Here is a 27,738-nt window from a genome sequence, read left to right on the forward strand (position 1 = left end):
CGCTCCGCGCTCACCCCCCCCCCATGCCCCCCCCCCCCCTTTTGGCAATGGTAGTGTCCCAGCTGCACTTCATCCCCGTGGACCTGGGCTCTCCCATCGTGCACTGCGCCGTGGGGGACCCCTACGTGGTGCTGCTGAGCGCCGAGGGCCAGGTCGCCGCCTTCGTGCTCAAGAGCGACACCTACGGCGGGCGCACGCATCGCCTCGGGCTGCTCCGGCCTCAGCTGCATCAGGTGGGGCTATGGGGGGGGCTATGGGGGGGCTATGGGGCAGGCTATGGGGTGGGTTATGGGGTATATGGGGAGGGCTATAGGGCAGGCTATGGGGGGGCTATGGGGCAGGCTATGGGGTGGGTTATGGGGTATATGGGGGTGGCTATGGGGCAGGCTATAGAGGGGCTATGGGGCAGGCTATGGGGGGGCTATGGGGCAGGCTATGGGGTGGGTTATGGGGTATATGGGGAGGGCTATAGGGCAGGCTATAGAGGGGCTATGGGGCAGGCTATGGGGGGGCTATGGGGCAGGCTATGGGGCAGTCTATGGGGTGGGTTATGGGGTATATGGGGAGGGCTATAGGGGGGCTATGGGGCAGGCTATAGAGGGGCTATGGGGCAGGCTATGGGGTGGGCTATGGGGTATATGGGGAGGGCTATAGGGAGGGCTATAGGGGGGCTATGGGGCAGGCTATAGAGGGGCTATGGGGCAGGCTATGGGGGGGCTATGGGGCAGGCTATGGGGCAGGCTATGGGGTGGGTTATGGGGTATATGGGGGGGCTATGGGGAGGGCTATAAGGGGGCTATGGGGCAGGCTATGGGGTGGGTTATGGGGTATATGGGGGGGCTATGGGGAGGGCTATAGGGGGGCTATGGGGCAGGCTATAGAGGGGCTATGGGGCAGGCTATGGGGTGGGCTATGGGGTATATGGGGAGGGCTATAGGGGGGCTATGGGGTATATGGGGGGGACTATGGGGAGGGCTATAGGGGGGCTATGGGGTATATGTGGTAGGGTATGGGGCAGGCTATAGAGGGGCTATGGGGCAGGCTATGGGGCATATGGAGCTGGCTATAGGGGGGCTATGGGGCAGGCTATGGGGTGGGCTATGGGGTCTATGGGGCAGGCTATAGGGGGGCTGTGGGGCAGGCTATGGGGCATATAGGGCAGGCTATGGGGTATATGGGGCAGGCTATGGGGCGGGCTATGGGGTGGGCTATGGGGTATAGGTGCAGGCTATGGTGGGGCTATGGGGCAGTCTATGGGGTGGGCTATAGGGGGGCATATAGGGCAGGCTATGGGGCAAGCTATGGGGTATATGGGGCAGGCTATGGAGCGGGCTATGGGGCCGGGGGGGGGTCCCATGGGAGCTATGGGGTGGGGAGGACCTGAGGTGGGAGCCATGGTCCCTATGGGGTGGGAAGGGCACAATGTGGGTCCCATGGTCCCTATGGGTTGGGGCTGCCCCCCTTGCCCCATGCTCTCTATGGGGCGGTGATGCCCCCACGCTCTCTATGGGGCGGTGATGCCCCCATGCTCTCTATGGGGCGGTGATGCCCCCACGCTCTCTATGGGGCGGTGATGCCCCCATGCTCTCTATGGGGCGGTGATGCCCCCACGCTCTCTATGGGGCGGTGATGCCGCCACGCTCTCTATGGGGCGGTGATGCCCCCACGCTCTCTATGGGGCGGTGATGCCGCCACGCTCTCTATGGGGCGGTGATGCCCCCACGCTCTCTATGGGGCGGTGATGCCCCCACGCTCTCTATGGGGCGGTGATGCCCCCACGCTCTCTATGGGGCGGTGATGCCCCCACGCTCTCTATGGGGCGGTGATGCCCCCATTGCCCCATGCTCTCTATGGGGCGGTGATGCCCCCACGCTCTCTATGGGGCGGTGATGCCCCCACGCTCTCTATGGGGCGGTGATGCCCCCATTGCCCCATGCTCTCTATGGGGCGGTGATGCCCCCACGCTCTCTATGGGGCGGTGATGCCGCCACGCTCTCTATGGGGCGGTGATGCCCCCTGCTGTCCGTGGGGTGCTGAGCGCGGTGCCCCCGGCAGCACTGGAAGGTGCTGGCGCTGTGCCTGTACCGCGATGCCAGCGGGATGTTCACCACCGAGAGCCGCGGCGCCGCCAGCGCCCGCCAGGAGCCTCCGGGCCGGGGCCAGGCCGAGGCCGAGACCTTCCTGCAGGAGCTGGGGTGAGCGCGGGGAGATCCATGGCCGGGACCCCATCCCCCAGCCGTGGTCCCGTGATCCCATTCCCATGATCCCATCCATGAGCCCATTCCCGTGATCCCATCCCATGATCCCGTGGTCCCATTCACATGCCCATGATCCAGTACCCCTCCATGATCCCATCCCATGATCCCATTACCCCATTCCCATGCTTTCATGATCCCATTCCCATGATCCCATTATCCCATGATCCCATCACATGATCCTACCTGTGATCCCATGATCCCATCCATGATCCCAATCCCATGATCCTATGATCCCATGCTCCCATTCCCATGCTCCCATTACCCTATGCTCCCATCCCATGATCCTATCTGTGATCCCATGCTCCCATTCCCATGCTCCCATTACCCTGTGCTCCCATCCCATGATCCTATCTGTGATCCCATGCTCCCATCCCATGATCCTATCTGTGATCCCGTGCTCCCATTCCCATGATCCTATCTGTGATCCCATGCTCCCATCCCATGATCCTATCTGTGATCCCGTGCTCCCATCCCATGATCCTATCTGTGATCCCGTGCTCCCATCCCATGATCCTATCTGTGATCCCGTGCTCCCATCCCATGATCCTATCTGTGATCCCATGATCCCATCCCATGATCCTATCTGTGATCCCATGCTCCCATCCCATGATCCTATCTGTGATCCCATGCTCCCATCCCATGATCCTATCTGTGACCCCATGCTCCCATCCCATGATCCTATCTGTGATCCCATGCTCCCATCCCATGATCCTATCTGTGATCCCGTGCTCCCATCCCATGATCCTATCTGTGATCCCGTGCTCCCATCCCATGATCCTATCTGTGATCCCATGCTCCCATCCCATGATCCTATCTGTGACCCCGTGATCCCATCCCATGATCCTACCTGTGATCCCATGATCCCATCCCATGATCCTATCTGTGATCCCATGCTCCCATCCCATGATCCTATCTGTGATCCCGTGCTCCCATCCCATGATCCTATCTGTGATCCCGTGCTCCCATCCCATGATCCTATCTGTGATCCCGTGCTCCCATCCCATGATCCTATCTGTGATCCCATGCTCCCATCCCATGATCCTATCTGTGATCCCATGCTCCCATCCCATGATCCTATCTGTGATCCCATGCTCCCATCCCATGATCCTATCTGTGATCCCGTGCTCCCATCCCATGATCCTATCTGTGATCCCATGCTCCCATCCCATGATCCTATCTGTGACCCCGTGCTCCCATCCCATGATCCTATCTGTGACCCCATGCTCCCATCCCATGATCCTATCTGTGACCCCGTGCTCCCATCCCATGATCCTATCTGTGATCCCATGCTCCCATCCCATGATCCTATCTGTGACCCCGTGCTCCCATCCCATGATCCTATCTGTGACCCCATGCTCCCATCCCATGATCCTATCTGTGACCCCATGCTCCCATCCCATGATCCTATCTGTGATCCCGTGCTCCCATCCCATGATCCTACCTGTGATCCCATGATCCCATCCATGCTCCCATCCCATGATCCTATCTGTGATCCCATGCTCCCATCCCATGATCCTACCTGTGATCCCATGATCCCATCCATGCTCCCATTCCCATGATCCTATCTGTGACCCCATGCTCCCATCCCATGATCCTACCTGTGATCCCGTGCTCCCATCCCATGATCCTATCTGTGATCCCATGCTCCCATCCCATGATCCTATCTGTGATCCCATGCTCCCATCCCATGATCCTACCTGTGATCCCATGATCCCATCCATGCTCCCATTCCCATGATCCTATCTGTGACCCCGTGCTCCCATCCCATGATCCTATCTGTGATCCCGTGCTCCCATCCCATGATCCTACCTGTGATCCCGTGCTCCCATCCCATGATCCTATCTGTGACCCCATGCTCCCATCCCATGATCCTATCTGTGATCCCGTGCTCCCATCCCATGATCCTATCTGTGATCCCATGCTCCCATTCCCATGATCCTATCTGTGACCCCATGCTCCCATCCCATGATCCTATCTGTGATCCCGTGCTCCCATCCCATGATCCTATCTGTGATCCCATGCTCCCATCCCATGATCCTATCTGTGATCCCATGCTCCCATCCCATGATCCTATCTGTGATCCCATGCTCCCATCCCATGATCCTATCTGTGATCCCGTGCTCCCATCCCATGATCCTATCTGTGATCCCATGCTCCCATCCCATGATCCTATCTGTGATCCCATGATCCCATCCATGATCCCAATCCCATGATCCTATCTGTGACCCCATGCTCCCATTCCCATGATCCCATTCCCATGATCCCAATCCCATGATCCTATCTGTGACCCCATGCTCCCATTCCCATGATCCCATTCCCATGATCCCAATCCCATGATCCTATCTGTGACCCCATGCTCCCATTCCCATGATCCCATTCCCATGATCCCAATCCCATGATCCTATCTGTGACCCCATGCTCCCATCCCATGATCCTATCTGTGATCCCGTGCTCCCATCCCATGATCCTATCTGTGATCCCATGCTCCCATCCCATGATCCTATCTGTGATCCCATGCTCCCATCCCATGATCCTATCTGTGACCCCGTGCTCCCATCCCATGATCCTATCTGTGATCCCGTGCTCCCATTCCCATGATCCTATCTGTGACCCCATGCTCCCATCCCATGATCCTATCTGTGATCCCATGCTCCCATCCCATGATCCTATCTGTGATCCCGTGCTCCCATCCCATGATCCTATCTGTGACCCCATGCTCCCATCCCATGATCCTATCTGTGATCCCGTGCTCCCATCCCATGATCCTATCTGTGATCCCATGCTCCCATCCCATGATCCTATCTGTGATCCCATGCTCCCATCCCATGATCCTATCTGTGATCCCGTGCTCCCATTCCCATGATCCTATCTGTGACCCCATGCTCCCATCCCATGATCCTATCTGTGACCCCGTGCTCCCATCACATGATCCTATCTGTGACCCCATGCTCCCATCCCATGATCCTATCTGTGATCCCATGCTCCCATTCCCATGATCCTATCTGTGACCCCATGCTCCCATTCCCATGATCCTATCTGTGACCCCATGCTCCCATTCCCATGATCCTATCTGTGATCCCATGCTCCCATCCCATGATCCTATCTGTGACCCCATGGTGCCGTTTCCCCCGCTCCCGGGCCGCTCTTGCGGTGCCCGTGAGCCCGCCCCGCGCCGCCCCGCAGCCCCTCGGTGGATGATGAGGAGGAGCTGCTCTACGGGGACTCGGGCGCCCTCCTGAGCCCGGGCCGGGAGGAGCCGCGCCGGGGGAGCTGCCCCGGAGCCGAGCGGGAGCGGGAGCGGGAGCCGCAGCGCCCGGAGCCCTCGCACTGGTGCCTGCTGGTGCGGGAGAGCGGCACCATGGAGGTGAGCGCGGGGCGGGGGGGCCCTGCGACGGCGTCAACAGGGATGGGATCCGCAGGGATGGGATCCGCTGGGATGGGATCCGCAGAGATGGGATCTGCAGGGATGGGATCCGCAGGGATGGGATCCGCTGGGATGGGATCCACTGGGATGGGATCTGCAGGGATGGGATCCGCAGGGATGGGATCCGCTGGGATGGGATCCGCAGGGATGGGATCTGCAGGGATGGGATCTGCAGGGATGGGATCTGCAGGGATGGGATCCGCAGAGATGGGATCTGCAGGGATGGGATCCGCTGGGATGGGATCCGCTGGGATGGGATCCGCTGGGATGGGATCTGCAGGGATGGGATCCGCTGGGATGGGATCCGCTGGGATGGGATCTGCAGGGATGGGATCCGCAGGGATGGGATCCGCTGGGATGGGATCTGCAGGGATGGGATCTGCAGGGATGGGATCCGCAGGGATGGGATCCGCTGGGATGGGATCCGCTGGGATGGGATCCGCAGGGATGGGATCCACTGGGATGGGATCCACTGGGATGGGATCCACAGGAATGGATCCGCCGGGATGGGACCTGTAGGGATGGGATCCACAGGGATGGGATCCGCTGGGATCTGTAGGGATGGGATCCGCTGGGATGGGATCCGCAGGGATGGGATCCGCAGGGATGGGATCCGCTGGGATCTGTAGGGATGGGATCCGCAGGGATGGGATCCGCAGGGATGGGATCTGCAGGGATGGGATCCACTGGGATGGGATCCACAGGAATGGATCCGCCAGGATGGGACCTGTAGGGATGGGATCCGCTGGGATGGGGTCCGCAGAGATGGGATCCGCTGGGATTGGATCCACAGGGATGGATCCACTGGGATGGGATCCACCGGGATGGATCTGCCAGGATGGGACCTGTAGGGATGGGATCCACAGGGATGGGATCCGCTCGGATGGGATCCACCGGGATGGGATCCACAGGAATGGATCCGCCAGGATGGGACCTGTAGGGATGGGATCCACAGGGATGGGATCCACTGGGATAGATCTGTAGGGATGGGATCTGCAGGGATGGAATCCACTGGGATGAGATCCACTGGGATGGGATCCCTTGGGATGCATTTGCAGGGATGGATCTGACAGGATGGGATCTGCAGGGATGGATCTACCGGGATGTATCTGGAGGGATGGGATCAACCGGAATGGATCCCTTGGGATGGGATCTGCCAGGATGGATCCACTGGGATGGGATCTCCTGGGATGGGATGTGCAGGGGTGGATCCACCAGGATAGAATCCACCGGGATGGATCCGCAGGAATGGATGTGCTGAGTTGGGATCCGCTGGGATGGGATCCGCTGGGATGGGATCCACTGGGATGGGATCCACTGGGATGGGATCCGCAGGGATGGCTCTGACAGGATGGGATCTACTGGGATGGGATCCTCAGTAATGGATCCAGTGGGGTGCGATCCACCAGGACGGATCCGCCAGGATGGGATCCACCGGAATGGATCCCTTGGGCTGGGATCCCACTCTGCCCCCCCCCATAGATCTACCAGCTCCCGGAGTGGCGCCTGGTGTTCCTGGTGAAGAACTTCCCGATGGGGCAGCGGGTGCTGGTGGACAGCTCCTTCGGGCAGCCGGTGCCGGCACCGGGATCAGCGCCGGGAACGTCGGGATCGGCGCCGGGAACGTCGGGATCGGCACCGGGAACGTCGGGGTCGGCGCCGGGAACGTCGGGATCGGGAGCCGAGGCGAGGAAGGAGGAGCCGGGGCGCCAGGGGGAGCTGCCCCTGGTCAAGGAGGTGCTGCTGGTGGGGCTGGGGCACCGGCGCGGGCGGCCCTACCTGCTGGTGAGGAGCATGGGAGAACAACGGGATAGCGACGGGAGAGCGGCGGGATAACAATGGGATAACAATGGGATAACAATGGGATAGCGGTGGGATAACAATGGGATAGCGGTGGGATAACAATGGGATAGCGGTGGGATAACAATGGGATAGCGGTGGGATAAGAATGGGATAACAGTGGGATAGCGGTGGGATAACAATGGGATAGCGGTGGGATAACAATGGGATAACAATGGGATAGCGGTGGGATAACAATGGGATAGCGGTGGGATAACAATGGGATAGCGGTGGGATAACAATGGGATAACAATGGGATAGCGGTGGGATAACAATGGGATAGCGGTGGGATAACAATGGGATAGCGGTGGGATAATGGCGGGATAGCAATGGGATAACAATGGGATAACAATGGGATAGCGACGGGATAACAATGGGATAGCGGTGGGATAACAATGGGATAGCAGTGGGATAACAATGGGATAGCGATGGGATAACAATGGGATAGCAGCGGGATAACAATGGGATAGCGGTGGGATAACAATGGGATAGCGACGGGATAACAATGGGATAGCGGTGGGATAACAATGGGATAGCGACGGGATAACAATGGGATAGCAGTGGGATAATGGAGGGATAGCAATGGGATAACAACGGGATAGCGGTGGGATAACAATGGGATAGCGATGGGATAACAATGGGATAGCAGCGGGATAACAATGGGATAGCGGTGGGATAACAATGGGATAGCGACGGGATAACAATGGGATAGCGACGGGATAGTGGTGGGATAACAATGGGATAGTGACGGGATAGCGGTGGGATAACGGCAGGATAGCAACAGGATAATGATGGGATAACAACGGGAGAACGATAGGATAATGACGGGATAGCGATGGGATAACAACGGGATAACAACAGGATAACAACAGGATAATGATGGGATAACGATGGGATAACTATGGGATAAGGATGGGAGAACTATGGGAGAATGATGGGATGGCAGTGGGATAGCGATCGGATAATGATTGGATAACAGGGGGATAGCCATGGGATAATGATGGGATAACGATGGGATGGCAATGGGATAACAACGGGATAGCGATGGGTTTGCAATGGGATAACGATGGGATGGTGATGGGATAACAGTGGGGTAACAATTGGATAGCGATGGGATAATAATGGGTTAACAATGGAGTAATGATGGGATAGCAGTGGGGTAACAATTACATAACAATGGGATACTGATGGGATGGCAATGGGATAACAACGGGATAGCAATGGGATAACAATGGGATAATTGGGGATAATGGCATAACAACAGGATAAGAATGGGATAATGGAATAATGGGATAACAATGGGGTAACAATGGGATAACAGGGAGATAATAGGATAGCAATAGTATAAATGATGGGATAACGGTACGATAGGGATGGGATGGCGCTGGGATAGCGATGGGATAACACTTAGATATCGATGGGATAATGATGGGATAACAATGGGATGACACTATGATGACAATGGGATAATGGAAGATGATGGAATAACAACGGGATAAGAATGGGATAATGGGGGATAATGGGATAACAATGGGATAACAGGGAGATAATAGATTAGCAATAGGATAAGAATGGGATAACGATGGGATAGCCATGGGATAGCGATGAGGTACGATGGGATAAGGATGGGATGGCAATGGGATAGTGATGCGATAACAATGGGATAAGGATGGGATGGCAATGGGGTAGCCATGGGATAGGAATGGGATAGCCATGGGATGGCGATGGGATAGCGATGGGTTAACGATGGGATAACAATGGGATGGTGATGGGATAACAATGGGATAATGATGGGATAGTGATGGGATAGCCATGGGATAGCAATGGGATAGCCATGGGATAGTGATGGGATAGCGATGGGATCGCCATGGGATGGCAATGGGAGAGCGATGGGATAGCCATGGGATGGCAATGGGAGAGCGATGGGATAGCCATGGGATGGCAATGGGAGAGCGATGGGATAGTGATGGGATAGCGATGGGATAGCGATGGGATCGCCATGGGATGGCAATGGGAGAGCGATGGGATAGCCATGGCATAGTGATGGGATAGCGTTGGGATAGCAATGGGATAGCCATGGGATAGCAATGGGATCGCCATGGGATGGCAATGGGAGAGCGATGGGATAGCCATGGGGTAGTGATGGGATAGCGTTGGGATAGCAATGGGATAGCCATGGGAGAGCGATGGGATAGCAATGGTATAGTGATGGGATAGTGTTGGGATCGCCATTCCCGGCTCCCATTCCCGGCTCCCATTCCCATTGCCAGGCGCACGTGGACCAGGAGCTGCTCCTCTATGAGGCCTTCAGCCACGATTCCCAGCTGGGGCAGAGCAACCTCAAGGTCCGCTTCAAGAAGGTGAGCGAGGGAAAACCGGGAATGGCGCTGGGAATGCCGCTGGCACCTGCCCACCTTCCCATCGCCCCCATTCCCATCGCCCCCATTCCCATCGCCCCCATTCCCATCGCCCCCATTCCCATTGCCCCATTCCCATTGCCCCCATTCCCATTGCCCCATTCCCATTCCCCCATTCCCATTGCCCCCATTCCCATTGCCCCATTCCCATTGCCCACCTTCCCATTGCCCCCATTCCCATTGCCCCCATTCCCATTGCCCCATTCCCATTGCCCCCATTCCCATTGCCCCCATTCCCATTGCCCCCATTCCCATTGCCCCATTCCCATTGCCCCCATTCCCATTGCCCCATTCCCATTGCCCCCATTCCCATTCCCCCATTCCCATTGCCCCATTCCCATTGCCCCATTCCCATTGCCCCCATTCCCATTCCCCCATTCCCATTGCCCCCATTCCCATTGCCCCATTCCCATTGCCCCATTCCCATTGCCCCCATTCCCATTGCCCCATTCCCATTGCCCCCATTCCCATTGCCCCATTCCCATTCCCCCATTCCCATTCCTGTTGCTGCTCTCGCTGTTCCCCCATTCCCATCCTTTTTCCCATCCCCATTCTCCCTATTCTTGCCATTCCCATTCATATTCCTCTCCCCATCCCATTCCCATCCCATCATTCCCGTTCCGATTTCCATCATTCCCATCCCCATCATTCCCGTTCCCATTCCCAACATTCCCATCCCCATCCCTTACCCATCCCATCCCCATCCCATCCCCATCCCCATCCCATCCCCATCCCCATCCCATCCCCATCCCCATCCCATCCCCATCCCATCCCCATCCCATCCCCATCCCCATCCCCATCCCATCCCATCCCATCCCCATCCCATCCCCATCCCATCCCCATCCCATCCCCATCCCTTACCCATCCCATCCCCATCCCATCCCCATCCCCATCCCATCCCCATCCCCATCCCCATCCCATCCCCATCCCATCCCCATCCCCATCTCCATCCCCATCTCCATCCCCATCCCATCCCCATCCCCATCCCATCCCCATCCCATCCCCATCCCATCCCCATCCCCATCCCATCCCCATCCCCATCCCCATCCCATCCCCATCCCCATCCCCATCCCATCCCCATCCCCATCCCCATCCCATCCCCATCCCATCCCTATCCCATCCCCATCCCCATCTCCATCCCCATCCCATCCCCATCCCCATCCCATCCCCATCCCATCCCCATCCCATCCCCATCCCATCCCCATCCCATCCCCATCCCCATCCCCATCCCATCCCCATCCCATCCCCATCCCTTACCCATCCCATCCCCATCCCCATCCCATCCCCATCCCATCCCCATCCCATCCCCATCCCATCCCCATCCCTTACCCATCCCATCCCCATCCCATCCCCATCCCTTACCCATCCCATCCCCATCCCATCCCCATCCCCATCCCCATCCCCATCCCATCCCCATCCCATCCCCATCCCATCCCCATCCCATCCCCATCCCCATCCCCATCCCTTACCCATCCCCATCCCCATCCCATCCCCATCCCCATCCCCATCCCTTACCCATCCCCATCCCATCCCCATCCCCATCTCCATCCCCATCCCATCCCCATCCCCATCCCATCCCCATCCCATCCCCATCCCATCCCCATCCCATCCCCATCCCATCCCCATCCCATCCCCATCCCCATCCCCATCCCATCCCCATCCCATCCCCATCCCTTACCCATCCCATCCCCATCCCCATCCCATCCCCATCCCATCCCCATCCCATCCCCATCCCTTACCCATCCCATCCCCATCCCATCCCCATCCCTTACCCATCCCATCCCCATCCCATCCCCATCCCCATCCCCATCCCCATCCCATCCCCATCCCATCCCCATCCCATCCCCATCCCCATCCCCATCCCTTACCCATCCCCATCCCCATCCCATCCCCATCCCCATCCCCATCCCCATCCCCATCCCTTACCCATCCCCATCCCATCCCCATCCCCATCTCCATCCCCATCTCCATCCCCATCCCATCCCCATCCCCATCCCATCCCCATCCCATCCCCATCCCATCCCCATCCCATCCCCATCCCATCCCCATCCCCATCCCCATCCCATCCCCATCCCATCCCCATCCCTTACCCATCCCATCCCCATCCCCATCCCATCCCCATCCCATCCCCATCCCTTACCCATCCCATCCCCATCCCATCCCCATCCCTTACCCATCCCATCCCCATCCCATCCCCATCCCCATCCCCATCCCCATCCCATCCCCATCCCATCCCCATCCCCATCCCATCCCCATCCCTTACCCATCCCCATCCCCATCCCTTACCCATCCCATCCCCATCCCCATCCCCATCCCCATCCCATCCCCATCCCATCCCCATCCCCATCCCATCCCCATCCCATCCCCATCCCCATCCCCATCCCTTACCCATCCCCATCCCATCCCCATCCCCATCCCATCCCCATCCCATCCCCATCCCATCCCCATCCCATCCCCATCCCCATCCCCATCCCTTACCCATCCCCATCCCATCCCCATCCCCATCTCCATTCCCATCCCATCCCCATCCCCATCCCATCCCCATCCCATCCCCATCCCCATCCCCATCCCCATCCCATCCCCATCCCTTACCCATCCCATCCCCATCCCCATCCCATCCCCATCCCTTACCCATCCCCATCCCCATCCCCATCCCATCCCCATCCCATCCCCATCCCATCCCCATCCCTTACCCATCCCATCCCCATCCCATCCCCATCCCATCCCCATCCCTTACCCATCCCATCCCCATCCCATCCCCATCCCATCCCCATTCCCATCATTCCCATCCCCATCATTCCCACCCCATCCCCACCATTCCTGTTCCCATCCCGTTCCCGTTCCCATTCCAGGTTCCCCACAGCATCAACTTCCGGGAGAAGAAGCCCAAACCCTCCAAGAAGAAGCCGGAGGCGCCGGGGGGGGGGGAGGAGCCGGGGGGGCCCCGCGGCCGCGTCGCTCGGTTCCGCTTCTTCGAGGACATCTTCGGCTATTCCGGAGTGCGGGAACGGGGGCAATGGGGGGGCATTGGGGCAATGGGGCAATGGGGGGGCATTGGGGCAATGGGGCAATGGGGGGGCATTGGGGCAATGGGGCAATGGGGGCAATGGGGGGCAATGGGGGGCAATGGGGGGGCATTGGGGCAATGGGGGCAATGGGGGGCAATGGGGGGCAATGGGGGGAATGGGGGGCAATGGGGCAATGGGGCAATGGGCAATGGGGGGCAATGGGGGGCAATGGGAGGCAATGGGGGGGCATTGGGGCAATGGGGGGCAATGGGGGGGCATTGGGGCAATGGGGAGCAATGGGGCAATGGGGGGGCATTGGGGCAATGGGGGGAATGGGGGGCAATGGGGGTAATGGGGACAATGGGGGCAATGGGGCAATGGGGGCAATGGGGGTAATGGGGCAATGGGGGCAATGGGGGCAATGGGGGCAATGGGGGGCAATGGGGCAATGGGGGCAATGGGGGCAATGGGGGGCAATGGGGCAATGGGGGCAATGGGGCAATGGGGGGCAATGGGGGGAATGGGGGGCAATGGGGCAATGGGGGGCAATGGGGGCAATGGGGGGCAATGGGGGGGCATTGGGGCAATGGGGGGCAATGGGGGGGCATTGGGGCAATGGGGAGCAATGGGGCAATGGGGGGGCATTGGGGCAATGGGGGGAATGGGGGGCAATGAAGGGCAATGGGGGCAATGGGGCAATGGGGGGCAATGGGGGGCAATGGGGGGCAATGGGGCAATGGGGGGCAATGGGGGCAATGGGGGCAATGGGGCAATGGGGGCAATGGGGCAATGGGGGGCAATGGGGGCAATGGGGCAATGGGGGCACTGGGGGGCAATGGGGGCAATGGGGGCAAGGGGGCAATGGGGGGGCATTGGGGCAATGGGGGGGCATTGGGGCAATGGGGCAATGGGGGGCAATGGGGGCAATGGGGGGCAATGGGAGGCAATGGGGGGGCATTGGGGCAATGGGGGGGCATTGGGGCAATGGGGGGCAATGGGGCAATGGGGGGGCATTGGGGCAATGGGGGGAATGGGGGGCAATGGGGGGCAATGGGGCAATGGGGGCAATGGGGCAATGGGGGGCAATGGGGGCAATGGGGTCAATGGGGGTCAATGGGGGTCAATGGGGTCAATGGAGGCAATGGGGGGCAATGGGGGCAATGGGGGCAAGGGGGCAATGGGGGCAATGGGGGCAATGGGGGCAATGGGGCAATGGGGGCAATGGGGGCAAGGGGGCAATGGGGGGCAATGGGGCAATGGGGGGGCATTGGGGCAATGGGGGGCAATGGGGGCAATGGGGGTAATGGGGACAATGGGGGCAATGGGGCAATGGGGGCAATGGGGGTAATGGGGCAATGGGGGCAATGGGGGCAGTGGGGGCAATGGGGGCCAATGGGGGCAATGGGTGTCAATGGGTGTCAATGGGGGTCAATGGGGGCAATGGGGGGCAATGGGGGCAATGGGGCAATGGGGGCAAGGGGGGCAAGGGGGCAATGGGGGCAATGGGGGGCAATGGGGCAATGGGGGCAATGGGGGCAATGGGGGCAAGGGGGCAATGGGGGTAATGGGGCAATGGGGGCACTGGGGGGCAATGGGGGCAATGAGGGGCAATGGGGGCAATGGGGGTCAATGGGGGGAAATGGGGGTCAATTGGGATCAATGGGGGGTGATGGGTCTTAATGGGTCTCAATGGGTGTCAATGGGTGCTCTGGGTCTCAATGGGTCTCAGTGGGTTCTATGGGTCTCTATGAGTCTCTATTGGTCTCAATGGGTTCTATGGGGTCTCAGTGGGTCTCAATGGGTTCTGTGGGTCTCAATGGGTTCTATGGAGTCTCAGTGGGTCTCAATGGGTTCTGTGGATCTCAATGGGTTCTATGGGGTCTCAATGGGTCTCAATGGGTTCTATGGATCTCAGTGGGTTCTATGGGTCTCTGTTGGTCTCAATGGGTTCTATGGGGTCTCAATGGGTCTCAATGGGTTCTATGGATCTCAATGGGTTCTATGGGGTCTCAATGGGTCCCAATGGGTTTTATGGATCTCAATGGGTTCTGTGGGGTCTCAGTGGGTCTCAATGGGTTCTGTGGGGTCTCAATGGGTCTCAATGGGTTCTATGGGCCTCTATGGGTTCTATGGATCTCAATGGGTTCTATGGGGTCTCAATGGGTTCTATGGGTCTCAATGGGTTCTATGGGGTCTCAATGGGTTCTATGGGTCTCAATGGGTTCTATGGGTCTCAATGGGTTCTATGGGTCTCACTGGGTCTCCCTGGCTCTCTGTGGGGCGCTGCCCCCCAGGTGTTCATCTGCGGCCCCTGCCCCCATTGGCTGCTGGTGACGAGCCGGGGGGCGCTGCGCCTGCACCCCATGACCATCGATGGCGCCGTCGAGTCCTTCGCCCCCTTCCACAACGTCAACTGCCCCAAGGGCTTCCTCTACTTCAACCGGCAGGTTCGGGGGGCAGGGGGGGCTATGGGGTCCGGGGGGGGGTTGGGGGGGCCATGGGGGTCCTGGAACTGGTCTGGGGGGGTCTGTGGGGTCCTGAGGAGGGGTTTGGGGGAGTCTGGAAGAGTCTTGGGGGCTTTGGGGGGCTCCATGGGGGGGTCTGTGGGGGGTCCCATGGGGGTCCTGTAGGGGTTTTGGGGGTGTCTGGAAGGGGCTTGAGGGGTTTCGGGGGGTCCATGGGGGTCCTCAAGGGGATTTGGGGGTCCTGGGAGGTTCCTGGGGGGTCCTGGGCTGGGTTTGGCTCCATTGGGTGCTCCCTGGCTCCATTGGGTGCTGTTGGGCTCCATTGGGCGCTGTTGGGCTCCATTGGGCGCTGTTGGGCTCCATTGAGCGCTGTTGGGCTCCACTGGGCGCTGTTGGGTGCAGGGTGAGCTCCGCATCAGCGTCCTCCCCGCCTGCCTCTCCTACGACGCGCCCTGGCCCGTGCGCAAGATCCCGCTGCGCTGCACCACGCACTACGTGGCCTATCACCTGGAGGCCAAGGTGCCGGCGGCCCCGCCAGCAGCAGCATCCTCCCGCCCCTCGTCTTCATCCTGCTCCTCCTCAGCTCCTCCTCCTCCTTCATCCCCTCCTCTTCCTCCTCTCCACTTCCTGCTCCTTCATCTCCTCCATCTCCTCCCCCTCCTCTTTCCTCCTCTCCCACCTCCTTTGCCTTCCTCTCCTCCTCCTCCTCCTCCCCCATTCCCACCCCATCCCCACCCTGCTCAGAGCCCCCCGGGCACCACCAGCGCTGGGGGCTCCCCTCTGTGCCCCCCCCCTCCCGTTTCTGCTCCCCATTCCTGCTGCCCCCCCATCCCCTTTGTGCCCCCCCCACCCCTGGTCCCCCCCCCATCCCCTTTGTGCCCCCCCCACCGGTGCCCCCCCCATCCCCTCTGTGCCCCCCCCATCCCCTCTGTGCCCCCCCCATCCCTGGTGCCCCCCCCCACCGGTGCCCCCCCATCCCCTCTGTGCCCCCGTCACCGGTGCCCCCCATTGTGCCCCCCCCAGGTGTACGCGGTGGCCACGAGCGTCATCAACCCCTGCACCCGCATCCCGCGCATGACGGGCGAGGAGAAGGAGTTCGAGAGCATCGAGCGCGGTTGGGACCCCCCGGGACCCCCCTTTGTGACCCCCCCTTTGGGCCCCCCCCTTGTGCCCCCCTTGACCCCTTGGTCCCCCCAGACGAGCGCTACGTGCACCCGCAGCAGGAGGCCTTCTCCATCCAGCTCATCTCGCCCGTCAGCTGGGAAACCATCCCCAACACCAGGTGAGCACCCCAAACACCCCAAAATGCACCAAAAACACCCCAAAATGCACCCAAACCACCCCAAAATACACCTAAAACACCCAAAATACACCCAAAGTACCCTAAAGTGCACCCAAAACAGCCCAAATTACACCGAAAATACCCTAAAACGCACCCAAAACAGGCAAAACCACACCTGAAACACCCTAAAATGCAGCTAAAACAGCCCAAAACACTTCAAAAATACCCCCAAAACAGCCCAAAATGACCCAGAGCACACAAAATGCACCCAAACCACCCCAAAATACCCCAAAGCACCCCAAAACGCACCCCGAGCACCCAGAATAGCCCCAAACCCACCCAAACCACCCCGAAGGCCCCATCCCGACATCCCCGGATCCCAGCCCTCTTCCTCAGCCCCCATCCCAGGCTCCTCAGCACATCCTGAGCTCCCCAGCACCCAGCCCTGAGCTCCTCAACCTTCAGCCCGAGCTCCCGGCCCCATCCCCATCCCCATCCCCATCCCATCCCCATCCCCATCCCCATCCCCATCCCATCCCCATCCCCATCCCCATCCCCATCCCATCCCCATCCCATCCCCATCCCCATCCCATCCCCATCCCCATCCCATCCCCATCCCATCCCCATCCCATCCCCATCCCATCCCATCCCCATCCCATCCCCATCCCCATCCCATCCCCATCCCATCCCATCCCCATCCCATCCCCATCCCATCCCATCCCCATCCCCATCCCCATCCCCATCCCCATCCCCATCCCCATCCCCATCCCCATCCCCATCCCCATCCCCATCCCATCCCATCCCCATCCCATCCCCATCCCATCCCCATCCCCATCCCCATCCCCATCCCCATCCCATCCCCATCCCCATCCCCATCCCCATCCCCATCCCCATCCCATCCCATCCCCATCCCCATCCCCATCCCATCCCCATCCCCATCCCCATCCCATCCCCATCCCCATCCCCATCCCCATCCCCATCCCCATCCCCATCCCATCCCATCCCCATCCCCATCCCCATCCCATCCCCATCCCCATCCCCATCCCCATCCCCATCCCCATCCCATCCCCATCCCCATCCCATCCCATCCCCATCCCCATCCCATCCCATCCCCATCCCCATCCCATCCCATCCCATCCCCATCCCCATCCCCATCCCATCCCCATCCCCATCCCCATCCCCATCCCCATCCCCATCCCCATCCCCATCCCATCCCCATCCCATCCCCATCCCATTCCCCATCCCCATCCCCATCCCCATCCCCATCCCCATCCCCATCCCATCCCCATCCCCATCCCATCCCATCCCCATCCCCATCCCATCCCCATCCCATCCCATCCCCATCCCCATCCCCATCCCATCCCCACCCCATCCCATCCCATCCCATCCCCATCCCATTCCCATCCCATCCCCATCCCATCCCATCCCCATCCCCATCCCCACCCCATCCCCATCCCATCCCCATCCCCATCCCATCCCCACCCCATCCCCACCCCATCCCCATCCCCATCCCCACCCCATCCCCATCCCCATCCCCATCCCCACCCCATCCCCATCCCCATCCCCATCCCCATCCCCACCCCATCCCCATCCCATCCCATCCCCATCCCATCCCCATCCCATCCCCATCCCATCCCCATCCCATCCCCACCCCATCCCCACCCCATCCCCACCCCGACCCCGTGCCCGTTCCCATAGGATCGACCTGGAGGAATGGGAGCACGTGACGTGCATGAAGGCCGTGTCCCTGCGCAGCGAGGAGACCGTCTCGGGCCTCAAGGGCTACGTGGCCGTGGGCACCTGCCTCATGCAGGGCGAGGAGGTCACCTGCCGGGGCAGGGTGCGTGCCCGGGGGGCCCGTGGGGTCCTAGGGGGGTCCCGGTGTCACCCAGGGGGTCCTAGGGGGGGTCCCGGTGTCACCCAGGGGGTCCTAGGGGGGGTCCCGGTGTCACCCAGGGGGTCCTAGGGGGGGTCCCGGTGTCACCCAAGGGGTCCTAGGGGGGTCCCGGTGTCACCCAGGGGGTCCTAGGGGGGTCCCGGTGTCACCCAAGGGGTCCTAGGGGGGTCCCGGTGTCACCCAGGGGGTCCTAGGGGGGTCCCGGTGTCACCCAAGGGGTCCTATGGAGGGCTTGGGGGGCACTCAGGAGCCTTGGGGTACCCAAGAGTCCCAAGGGCTGCTCTGGGAGCCATGGGATGCTCCAGGGGTCCTGGAGGGCACCCATGGGTGCTGGAGGGGCTCAGCCATGGGTGCTGGGGGGCTCAGCCATGGGTGTTGGGGAGCACCCATGGGTGCTGGGGGGCTCAGCCATGGGTCCCCCCCATCGTTGCCGTGGCGGCGCAGATCCTGATCCTGGACATCATCGAGGTGGTGCCGGAGCCGGGGCTGCCCCTGACCAAGAACAAGTTCAAGGTCCTGTACGAGAAGGAGCAGAAGGGGCCGGTGACGGCGCTGTGCCACTGCGCGGGGTACCTGGTGTCCGCCATAGGGCAGAAGGTGGGCATGGCCATGGGGTGGGGTGGGATGGGGATGGGATGGGGATGGGATGGAGATGGGGATGGGGATGGGATGGGGATGGGATGGGGATGGGATGGGATGGGGATGGGATGGGGAGGGGATGGGGATGGGATGGGGATGGGGATGGGGATGGGATGGGGATGGGGATGGGGATGGGGATGGGATGGGGATGGGGATGGGATGGGGATGGGATGGGGATGGGGATGGGATGGGGATGGGGATGGGATGGGATGGGGATGGGGATGGGATGGGGATGGGATGGGATGGGGATGGGGTGGGGATGGGGATGGGGTGGGGATGGGATGGGGTGGGGATGGGATGGGATGGGGATGGGGATGGGATGGGATGGGGATGGGGATGGGATGGGATGGGGAGGGGATGGGGATGGGATGGGGATGGGGATGGGGATGGGATGGGGATGGGGATGGGGATGGGGATGGGATGGGGATGGGGATGGGATGGGGATGGGATGGGGATGGGGATGGGATGGGGATGGGGATGGGGATGGGATGGGGATGGGGTGGGGATGGGATGGGGATGGGATCGGGATGGGATGGGGATGGGGATGGGATGGGGATGGGGATGGGGATGGGGTTTGAGGAGCTCAGGATGAGACCTGAAGGCCCTGGGAGGGGTTTGAGGAGCTCGGGGTTGTTCTGAGCCCCTCTCCTTGGGTTCTTTGTCCCCCCCCGTCGCTGCCCAGATCTTCCTGTGGAGCCTCAAGGACCACGACCTGACGGGCATGGCCTTCATCGACACCCAGCTCTACATCCACCGCATGATCAGCGTCAAGAACTTCATCCTGGCCGCGGACCTCATGAAGAGCATCTCCCTGCTGCGCTACCAGGAGGAGAGCAAGACCCTGTCCCTCGTCAGCCGGGTGCGGGCGCCAAGGGGGTTTGGTGTCAGCCTCAGCGGCTTCATCCTCCTCATCTTCATTGGCATCAGCTCCACCTCCAGCTCCATCAGCTCCAGCTCCATCAGCTCCAGCTCCATCTTCTCCATCTCCATCTTCTCCATCTCCATCATCTCCATCTTCTCCATCTCCATCTTCTCCATCTCCATCTTCTCCATCTCCATCTTCTCCATCTCCATCATCTCCATCTTCTCCATCTCCATCTTCTCCATCTCCATCTCCATCATCTCCATCTTCTCCATCTCCATCGTCTCCATCTTCTCCATCTCCATCTCCATCATCTCCATCTTCTCCATCTCCATCTTCATCATCTCCATCTTCTCCATCTCCATCGTCTCCATCTTCTCCATCTCCATCTCCATCATCTCCATCTTCTCCATCTCCATCTCCATCATCTCCATCTTCTCCATCTCCATCTTCATCATCTCCATCTTCTCCATCTCCATCTCCGTCATCTCCATCTCCATCTCCATTGTCTCCATCTCCATCTTCTCCATGTCCATCATCCCCCTCTCCATCAACTTCATCTTCTCCATCTCCCATCATCTCCATGCTCATCATCTCTGTCTTCATCTTCTCCATCTCCATCAACTCCATTTCTGTCTCCTGCATTGTCTCCATTCTCCATCTCCATCGCTTCCATCTTCATCTTGATCCTCTTCATCCCCACCTTCATGCCCTTTATCTTCTCCATCTTCACCCCTCCATCATGCCCACCGCCATCCTACTCATCTTCTCCATGTCTGGTTTCATCTCCATCCTCTCATCCCCTCCATCCCCATCCCCTCCATCCCCGTCCCCTCCATCCCCATCCCCTCCATCCCCATCCCCATTCCCGTCCCTGGCTCCCCATTCCCGAGCTCCCGCTGATGTCCCTGCTCTCTCCCGCAGGATGCGAAGCCACTCGAGGTTTACAGCGTGGATTTCATGGTGGACAGCACCCAGCTCGGCTTCCTGGGTACCGCCGTGGGGGGGCCGTGGGGGGGCCATGGGGGGAGCCATGGGGGGGGCCATGGGGGGGCCATGGGGGGATCCGTGGGGGGAGCCATGGGGGGAGCCATGGGGGAGCCATGGGGGGAGCCATGGGGGGGCCATGGGGGGAGCCATGGGGGGAGCCATGGGGGGAGCCATGGGGGGGGCCATGGGGGGAGCCATGGGGGAGCCATGGGGGGAGCCATGGGGGGGGGTCCATGGGGGGAGCCATGGAGGATCCGTGAAGGGAGCCATGGGGGGAGCCATGGGGGGAGCCATGGGGGGTGTCCATGGGGGGAGCCATGGAGGATCCGTGAAGGGAGCCATGGGGGAGCCAAGGGGGGGGGTCCATGGGGGGATCCGTGGGGGGAGCCATGGGGGGAGCCATGGGGGGAGCCATGGGGGGAGCCATGGGGGGGCCATGGGGGGATCCGTGGGGGGAGCCATGGGGGGAGCCATGGGGGGTGTCCATGGGGGGAGCCATGGAGGATCCGTGAAGGGAGCCATGGGGGAGCCATGGGGGGAGCCATGGGGGGGCCATGGAGGGGGTCCGTGGGGGGAGCCGTGGGGGGGCCGTGGGGTCCATGGGGCCCTCGGGACCAGGCAGTGCCGGCAAATCCTGGTTTTCCCCCCAGTGTCCGACCGGGACCAGAACCTGCTGGTGTACATGTACCTGCCCGAAGGTGGGGATGGGGGGATCGGGGGGATGGGGTGGATGGGATGGGATAGGATGGGATGGGATGGGATGGGATGGGATGAATGGGATGGGATGGATGGAATGGGGATGGGATGGATGGGATGGGATGAATGGGATGGGATGAATGGGATGGGATGGGATGGGATGGGATGGGATGGGATGGGATGGATGGGATGGGGATGGGATGAATGGGATGGGGATGGGATGAATGGGATGGGATGGGATGGGATGGATGGGATGGGATGGATGGGATGGGGATGGGATGGGATGGGATGGGATGGGATGGATGGGATGGGATGGATGGGATGGGATGGATGGGATGGGGATGGGATGAATGGGATGGGATGAATGGGATGGGATGGGATGGGATGGGTGGGATGGGATGGGACAGGATGGGATGGGATGGATGCGATGGGATGGGATGGGTGGGATGGGGGATCACGTGATGCATGGGGTGTATGCTCACATGATGCCATCCTGGCCCCATTGGCAGCCAAGGAGAGCCTGGGCAGGCTGCACTGGGTGGATGGGATGGGATGGACGGTCACGTGATACACGGGGTGGTGTGTGGGCACGTGGTGCATAGGGGGGTGTGTGGTCATGTGATGCCAGCCTGGCTCCACTAAGGAGAGCCTTGGGGGGGCTGCGTCTGCTCCGCCGGGTGGAAGGGATGGGATGGGTGGTCATGTGATGGACAGTGTGTGTGGTCATGTGATTGCACGGGGTGTGTGGTCACGTGATGTCGTCCTGGCTCCCATTGGCAGCCAAGGAGAGCCTGGGCGGGCTGCACCAGGTGGATGGGATGGGATGTCACGTGATGCACAGGGGTGTGTGGTCACGTGGTGCACGGGGTGGTGTGTGGTCACGTGATGCCATCCTGGCTCCACTCTAAGGGAAGCCTGGGGGGGGGCTGCGTCTGCTCCGCCGGGTGGAAGGGATGGGATGGGCCGTCACGTGATGCACGGGGTGTGTGGTCACGTGACGTCGTCCTGGCTCCCATTGGCAGCCTGGGAGGGCTGCGCCGGGTGGATGGGATGGGATGGGCGGTCACGTGATGCCCTCCGGTCCCCGTTGGCAGCCAAGGAGAGCCTGGGCGGGCTGCGCCTGCTCCGCCGGGCCGACTTCCACGTGGGGGCGCGCGTGAACGCGTTCTGGAGGACCCGGTGCCGCGGCAGCAACGAGGGGGGGCCCCGGCGGGGCAGCGCCTGGGACCAGCGCCACGTCACGTGGTTCGGTACGGATGCACACCCCCCCCCATGTGACCACCCTCCCATGTGATCCTTCCTGTGTGACCCCCCTCCCATGTGCCTGTTGGGTCCTGTGGGAGCAGCGGCATGTCACGTGGTTCGGTACGGACCCCTCATGTGACACCCCCCCCGTGTGACCGACCCCCCCATTGTGCCCTATGGGACCAGTGCCATGTCATGTGGTTCGGTACGGACGCACCCCCCTGCCATGTGACCACCCCCCCATGTGATCCCTCCTGTGTGGCCTTCCCCGTGCACCCATTGGATCCTATGGGACCAGCACCATGTCACGTGGTTTGATGCAGACCCCCCCCCACTCCATGTGACCACCCACCCATGTGACCCCACCCATGTGTGACCACCCCCCCGTGTGCCCGTTGGGTCCTATGGGACCAGCGCCACATCATGTGGTTCGGTATGGACACCCCATGTGACCCCCCTCATGTGACCTCTGCGTGTGCCCCCCTCATGTGTCCATTATGTCCTATGGCACCAGCGCCGTGTCACGTGGTTCAGTATGGACCCCTCACATGACCCCCCGTATGTCACCCCCCGTGTGACCCTCCCTGTGTGCCCATTGGGTCCTATGGGGCCAGCACCACGTCACGTGGTTCAGTGACGCCGCCCGTCCCCCGCAGCCACGCTGGACGGGGGCCTGGGGCTGCTGCTGCCCATGCAGGAGAAACCGTACCGGCGCCTGCTCATGCTGCAGAACGCGCTCAGCACCGCCCTGCCCCACCTGGCCGGCCTCAACCCCCGCGCGTACAGGTACCCACAGGGACCACAGGTACCCACAGGGACCACAGGGACCCACAGGGACCATAGGGACACACAGGGACCATAGGGACCCATAGGGATACACAGGGACCATAGGGACCCATAGGGATACACAGGGACCATAGGGACCCATAGGGACCCATAGGGACCATAGGGACACACAGGGACCATAGGGACCCATAGGGACACACAGGGACCATAGGGACCCATAGGGATACACAGGGACCATAGGGACCCATAGGGACCATAGGGACACACAGGGACCATAGGGACCATAGGGACACACAGGGACCATAGAGACACACAGGGACCATAGGGACCACAGGGACCATAGGGACCCATAGGGACCACAGGGACCATAGGGACCACAGGGACCATAGGGACCCATAGGGACCCATAGGGACCATAGGGACACACAGGGACACACAGGGACCATAGGGACACACAGGGACCATAGGGACACACAGGGACACAGAGGGACCCATAGGGACCACAGGGACCATAGGGACCCATAGGGACACACAGGGACCATAGGGACACACAGGGACACACAGGGACCATAGGGACACACAGGGACACAGAGGGACCCATAGGGACCACAGGGACCATAGGGACCACAGGGACCATAGGGACCCATAGGGACCCATAGGGACCGCAGGGACCCATAGGGACCACAGGGACCATAGGGACACAGAGGGACCCATAGGGACCATAGGGACCCATAGGGACCACAGGGACCATAGGGACCACAGGGACCATAGGGACACAGAGGGACCGCAGGGACCATGGGGACCACAGGGACCATAGGGACCCATAGGGACCGCAGGGACCCATAGGGACCACAGGGACCATAGGGACACAGAGGGACCCATAGGGACCATAGGGACCCATAGGGACTGCAGGGACCATAGGGACCACAGGGACCACAGGGACCATAGGGACACAGAGGGACCCATAGGGACCATAGGGACCCATAGGGACCGCAGGGACCATAGGGACCGCAGGGACCATAGGGGCCACAGGGACCATAGGGACCCATAGGGACCATAGGGACCCATAGGGACCATAGGGACCATAGGGACCCATAGGGACCATAGGGACCCGTAGGGACCGCAGGGACCATAGGGACACACAGGGACCGCAGGGACCATAGGGACCCATAGGGACCATAGGGACCCATAGGGACCGCAGGGACCATAGGGACCCATAGGGACCATAGGGACACACAGGGACCGCAGGGACCATAGGGACACACAGGGACCGCAGGGACCATAGGGGCCCATAGGGACCATAGGGACCGCAGGGACCCATAGGGGCCCATAGGGACCATAGGGACCGCAGGGACCCATAGGGACCATAGGGACCATAGGGACCGCAGGGACCATAGGGACCGCAGGGACCCATAGGGACCCATAGGGACCCATAGGAACCGCAGGGACCATAGGGACCACAGGGACCATAGGGACCCATAGGGACCATAGGAACCGCAGGGACCATAGGGACCCATAGGGACCGCAGGGACCCATAGGGACCCATAGGAACCGCAGGGACCATAGGGACCATAGGGACCACAGGGACCACAGGGACCATAGGGACACAGAGGGACTCATAGCATCCATAGGGACCCATAGAGACATAGAGAGACACATAGGGACCCATGCCATCTATAGGGACCCATAGAGACCATTAGGGACCTATAGAATCCATAGGGACCCATAGCACCCACAGAGACCCATAGAGACCCATAGAGAGTCATAGGCACAACACCCATAGCACCCCATAGACACCCCATAGACTCCCCATAGCATCCCTCTTAGCACCCCATAGACACCCCATAGACACCCCATAGGACCCCATAGATCCCCATTGACACCCATAGAGCGCCCCCTAGAGCCCCTTAGCGCGGCGCGGCGGGCGTGACCCTTGGGCGCCCCCTGCAGGCTGCTGCAGGCGGGGCGCCGGGCGCTGCAGAACGCGGTGCGGAACGTGCTGGACGGGGAGCTGCTGGCGCGGTTCCTGCTGCTCAGCACCATGGAGAGGGGCGAGCTGGCCAAGAAGATCGGCACCACCCCCGACATCGTGAGCGGGGCTGGGGCGCAGACAGGAGGGTCGCTATGGGGCAGGGATGTGGGGGGGTGGGGCAAGGATGTGGGGGTCGCTATGGGGCAGGGATGAGGGTTGCTATGGGGCAGGGATGTGGGGCTGGGATGTGGGGGGGTGGGGCAAGGGTGTGGGGTATGGGGCTGGGATGTGGGGGTCGCTATGGGGCAGGGATGAGGGGGGGTGGGGCAAGGATGTGGGGGTCGCTATGGGGCAGGGATGTGGGGGGGTGGGGCAAGGATGTGGGGGTCGCTATGGGGCAGGGATGAGGGTTGCTATGGGGCAGGGATGTGGGGCTGGGATGTCGGGGGGTGGGGCAAGGATGTGGGGTATGGGGCTGGGATGTGGGGGTCGCTATGGGGCAGGGATGGGGGGGGTGGGGCAAGGATGTGGGGGTCGCTATGGGGCAGGGATGTGGGGGGGTGGGGCAAGGATGTGGGGGTCGCTATGGGGCAGGGATGAGGGTTGCTATGGGGCAGGGATGTGGGGCAGGGGCAGGGGGATGTGGGGCAGAGATGTGGGGGGCGCTATGGGGCGGGAATGGGGGGCGCTATGCGGTGGGGATGGAGGTGCTATGGGGTGGGGTGGGGAGCGCTATGTGGCGGGGATGTGGGGCTGGGACAAGGGGGTGTGGGGAAAGGATGTGGGGATATGGGGCAGGGATGGGGGGCGCTATGGGGCTGGGACATGGGCGTGTGGGGCTGGGACGGGGGGTGTGAGGCAGAGATATGGGGATCGCTATGGGGTGGGGATGTGGGGGTGTGTGGCAAGAATGTGGGGATATGTGGCTGGGGTGTGGGGGTCGCTATGGGGCAGGGATGGGGGGCGCTATGGGGTAGGTGAGGGTCTCTATGGGGGCAGGGTTGGGGTCGCTATGGGGCTGGGACATGGGCGTGTGGGGCTGGGACATGGTGTGGGGCAGGGATGTGGGGGTTGCTATGGGGCAGGGATGGGGGGCGCTATGGGGCAGGGATGTGGGGGTGTGGGGCTGGGATGGGGGATGTGGGGCTGGGACATGGGGTTGTGGGGAAAGGATGTGGGGATATGGGGCTGGGATGTGGGGGTGTGGGGCTTCGATGGGGGAATGTGGGGGTCACTATGGGGCAGGTTTGGGGTCGCTATGGGCCATGGGGGTGTGGGGCTGGGGCATCACAGGGCTGGGGTATGGGGCTGGGGTGTGGAGATGTGGGGCTGGGACAGGGGGATGGGGGGCTGGGATGGGGGGGGTGGGGTGGGGGATGGAGGATGTGGGGGTTGCTATGGGGCATATCTGGGGTCACTATGGGGCAGGTGGGGGTCTCTATGGGGGCAGCTTTGGGGTCGCTATGGGCCATGGGGCTGGGGGGCAAGGACCTAGGGGTGGGCTCTGGGCGTGCGGATGTGGGGCAGGGGGATGTGAACGTGTGGGGCTGGACCATGGAGCCCGTGCCAGGGCTCTGCCCCACATCCCCCCCTGCTGTGGGTCACTGACGCCTCTTCCCCCCCCACAACCAGATCCTGGACGACCTCTTGGAGATCGACCGAGTGACGGCTCATTTCTGAGGGCTCTGCCCCACAGCACCCCATGCATTGCCCCACAGCGCCTCATGCATTGCCCCACACGTTCCAGCCCCACACATTGCCCCACACTGAGCCCTGTGATGTTCCTGTGCCCACGGTTTATAAAGAAAGAGGAAAACCCAGTCTGGTTCCTGGGGGTCTGATTATGGGGCAGGTTGGGGGTCACTATGGGGCAGATTGGGGTTGCTATGGAGCAGGTTGGTCTCACTATGGGGCAGGTTTAGGGTCACTATGGGGCAGGTTGGGGGCTGCTATGGGGCA

At 61.3% G+C, this 27,738-nt stretch overlaps 1 protein-coding gene across 1 annotated transcript in view; it reads left to right on the top strand.

The window, feature by feature from the left end:
- CPSF1 (cleavage and polyadenylation specific factor 1) overlaps window positions 1-27,592 on the top strand; it is a 63,765-nt gene extending 36,173 nt beyond the window's left edge. The window contains exons 20-38 of the mRNA XM_080610902.1: window positions 55-233; window positions 2,056-2,195; window positions 5,442-5,622; window positions 7,165-7,467; window positions 9,792-9,881; window positions 12,791-12,937; window positions 15,241-15,393; window positions 15,814-15,930; window positions 16,435-16,525; window positions 16,609-16,693; window positions 18,392-18,533; window positions 19,035-19,187; window positions 19,912-20,088; window positions 21,016-21,082; window positions 21,732-21,779; window positions 22,872-23,027; window positions 23,679-23,808; window positions 25,758-25,896; window positions 27,412-27,592. Of these exons, the coding sequence (XP_080467028.1) occupies window positions 55-233; window positions 2,056-2,195; window positions 5,442-5,622; window positions 7,165-7,467; window positions 9,792-9,881; window positions 12,791-12,937; window positions 15,241-15,393; window positions 15,814-15,930; window positions 16,435-16,525; window positions 16,609-16,693; window positions 18,392-18,533; window positions 19,035-19,187; window positions 19,912-20,088; window positions 21,016-21,082; window positions 21,732-21,779; window positions 22,872-23,027; window positions 23,679-23,808; window positions 25,758-25,896; window positions 27,412-27,459 (2,546 nt within the window). The 3' untranslated portion in view covers window positions 27,460-27,592. The remainder of the gene's footprint in view (window positions 1-54; window positions 234-2,055; window positions 2,196-5,441; window positions 5,623-7,164; window positions 7,468-9,791; window positions 9,882-12,790; window positions 12,938-15,240; window positions 15,394-15,813; window positions 15,931-16,434; window positions 16,526-16,608; window positions 16,694-18,391; window positions 18,534-19,034; window positions 19,188-19,911; window positions 20,089-21,015; window positions 21,083-21,731; window positions 21,780-22,871; window positions 23,028-23,678; window positions 23,809-25,757; window positions 25,897-27,411) is intronic.
- The last annotated feature ends 146 nt before the right edge of the window (window positions 27,593-27,738 follow it).

This window comes from Psittacula echo (assembly GCF_963264785.1).
Source record: "Psittacula echo genome assembly, chromosome: 2".
NCBI lineage: Eukaryota > Metazoa > Chordata > Aves > Psittaciformes > Psittacidae > Psittacula > Psittacula echo.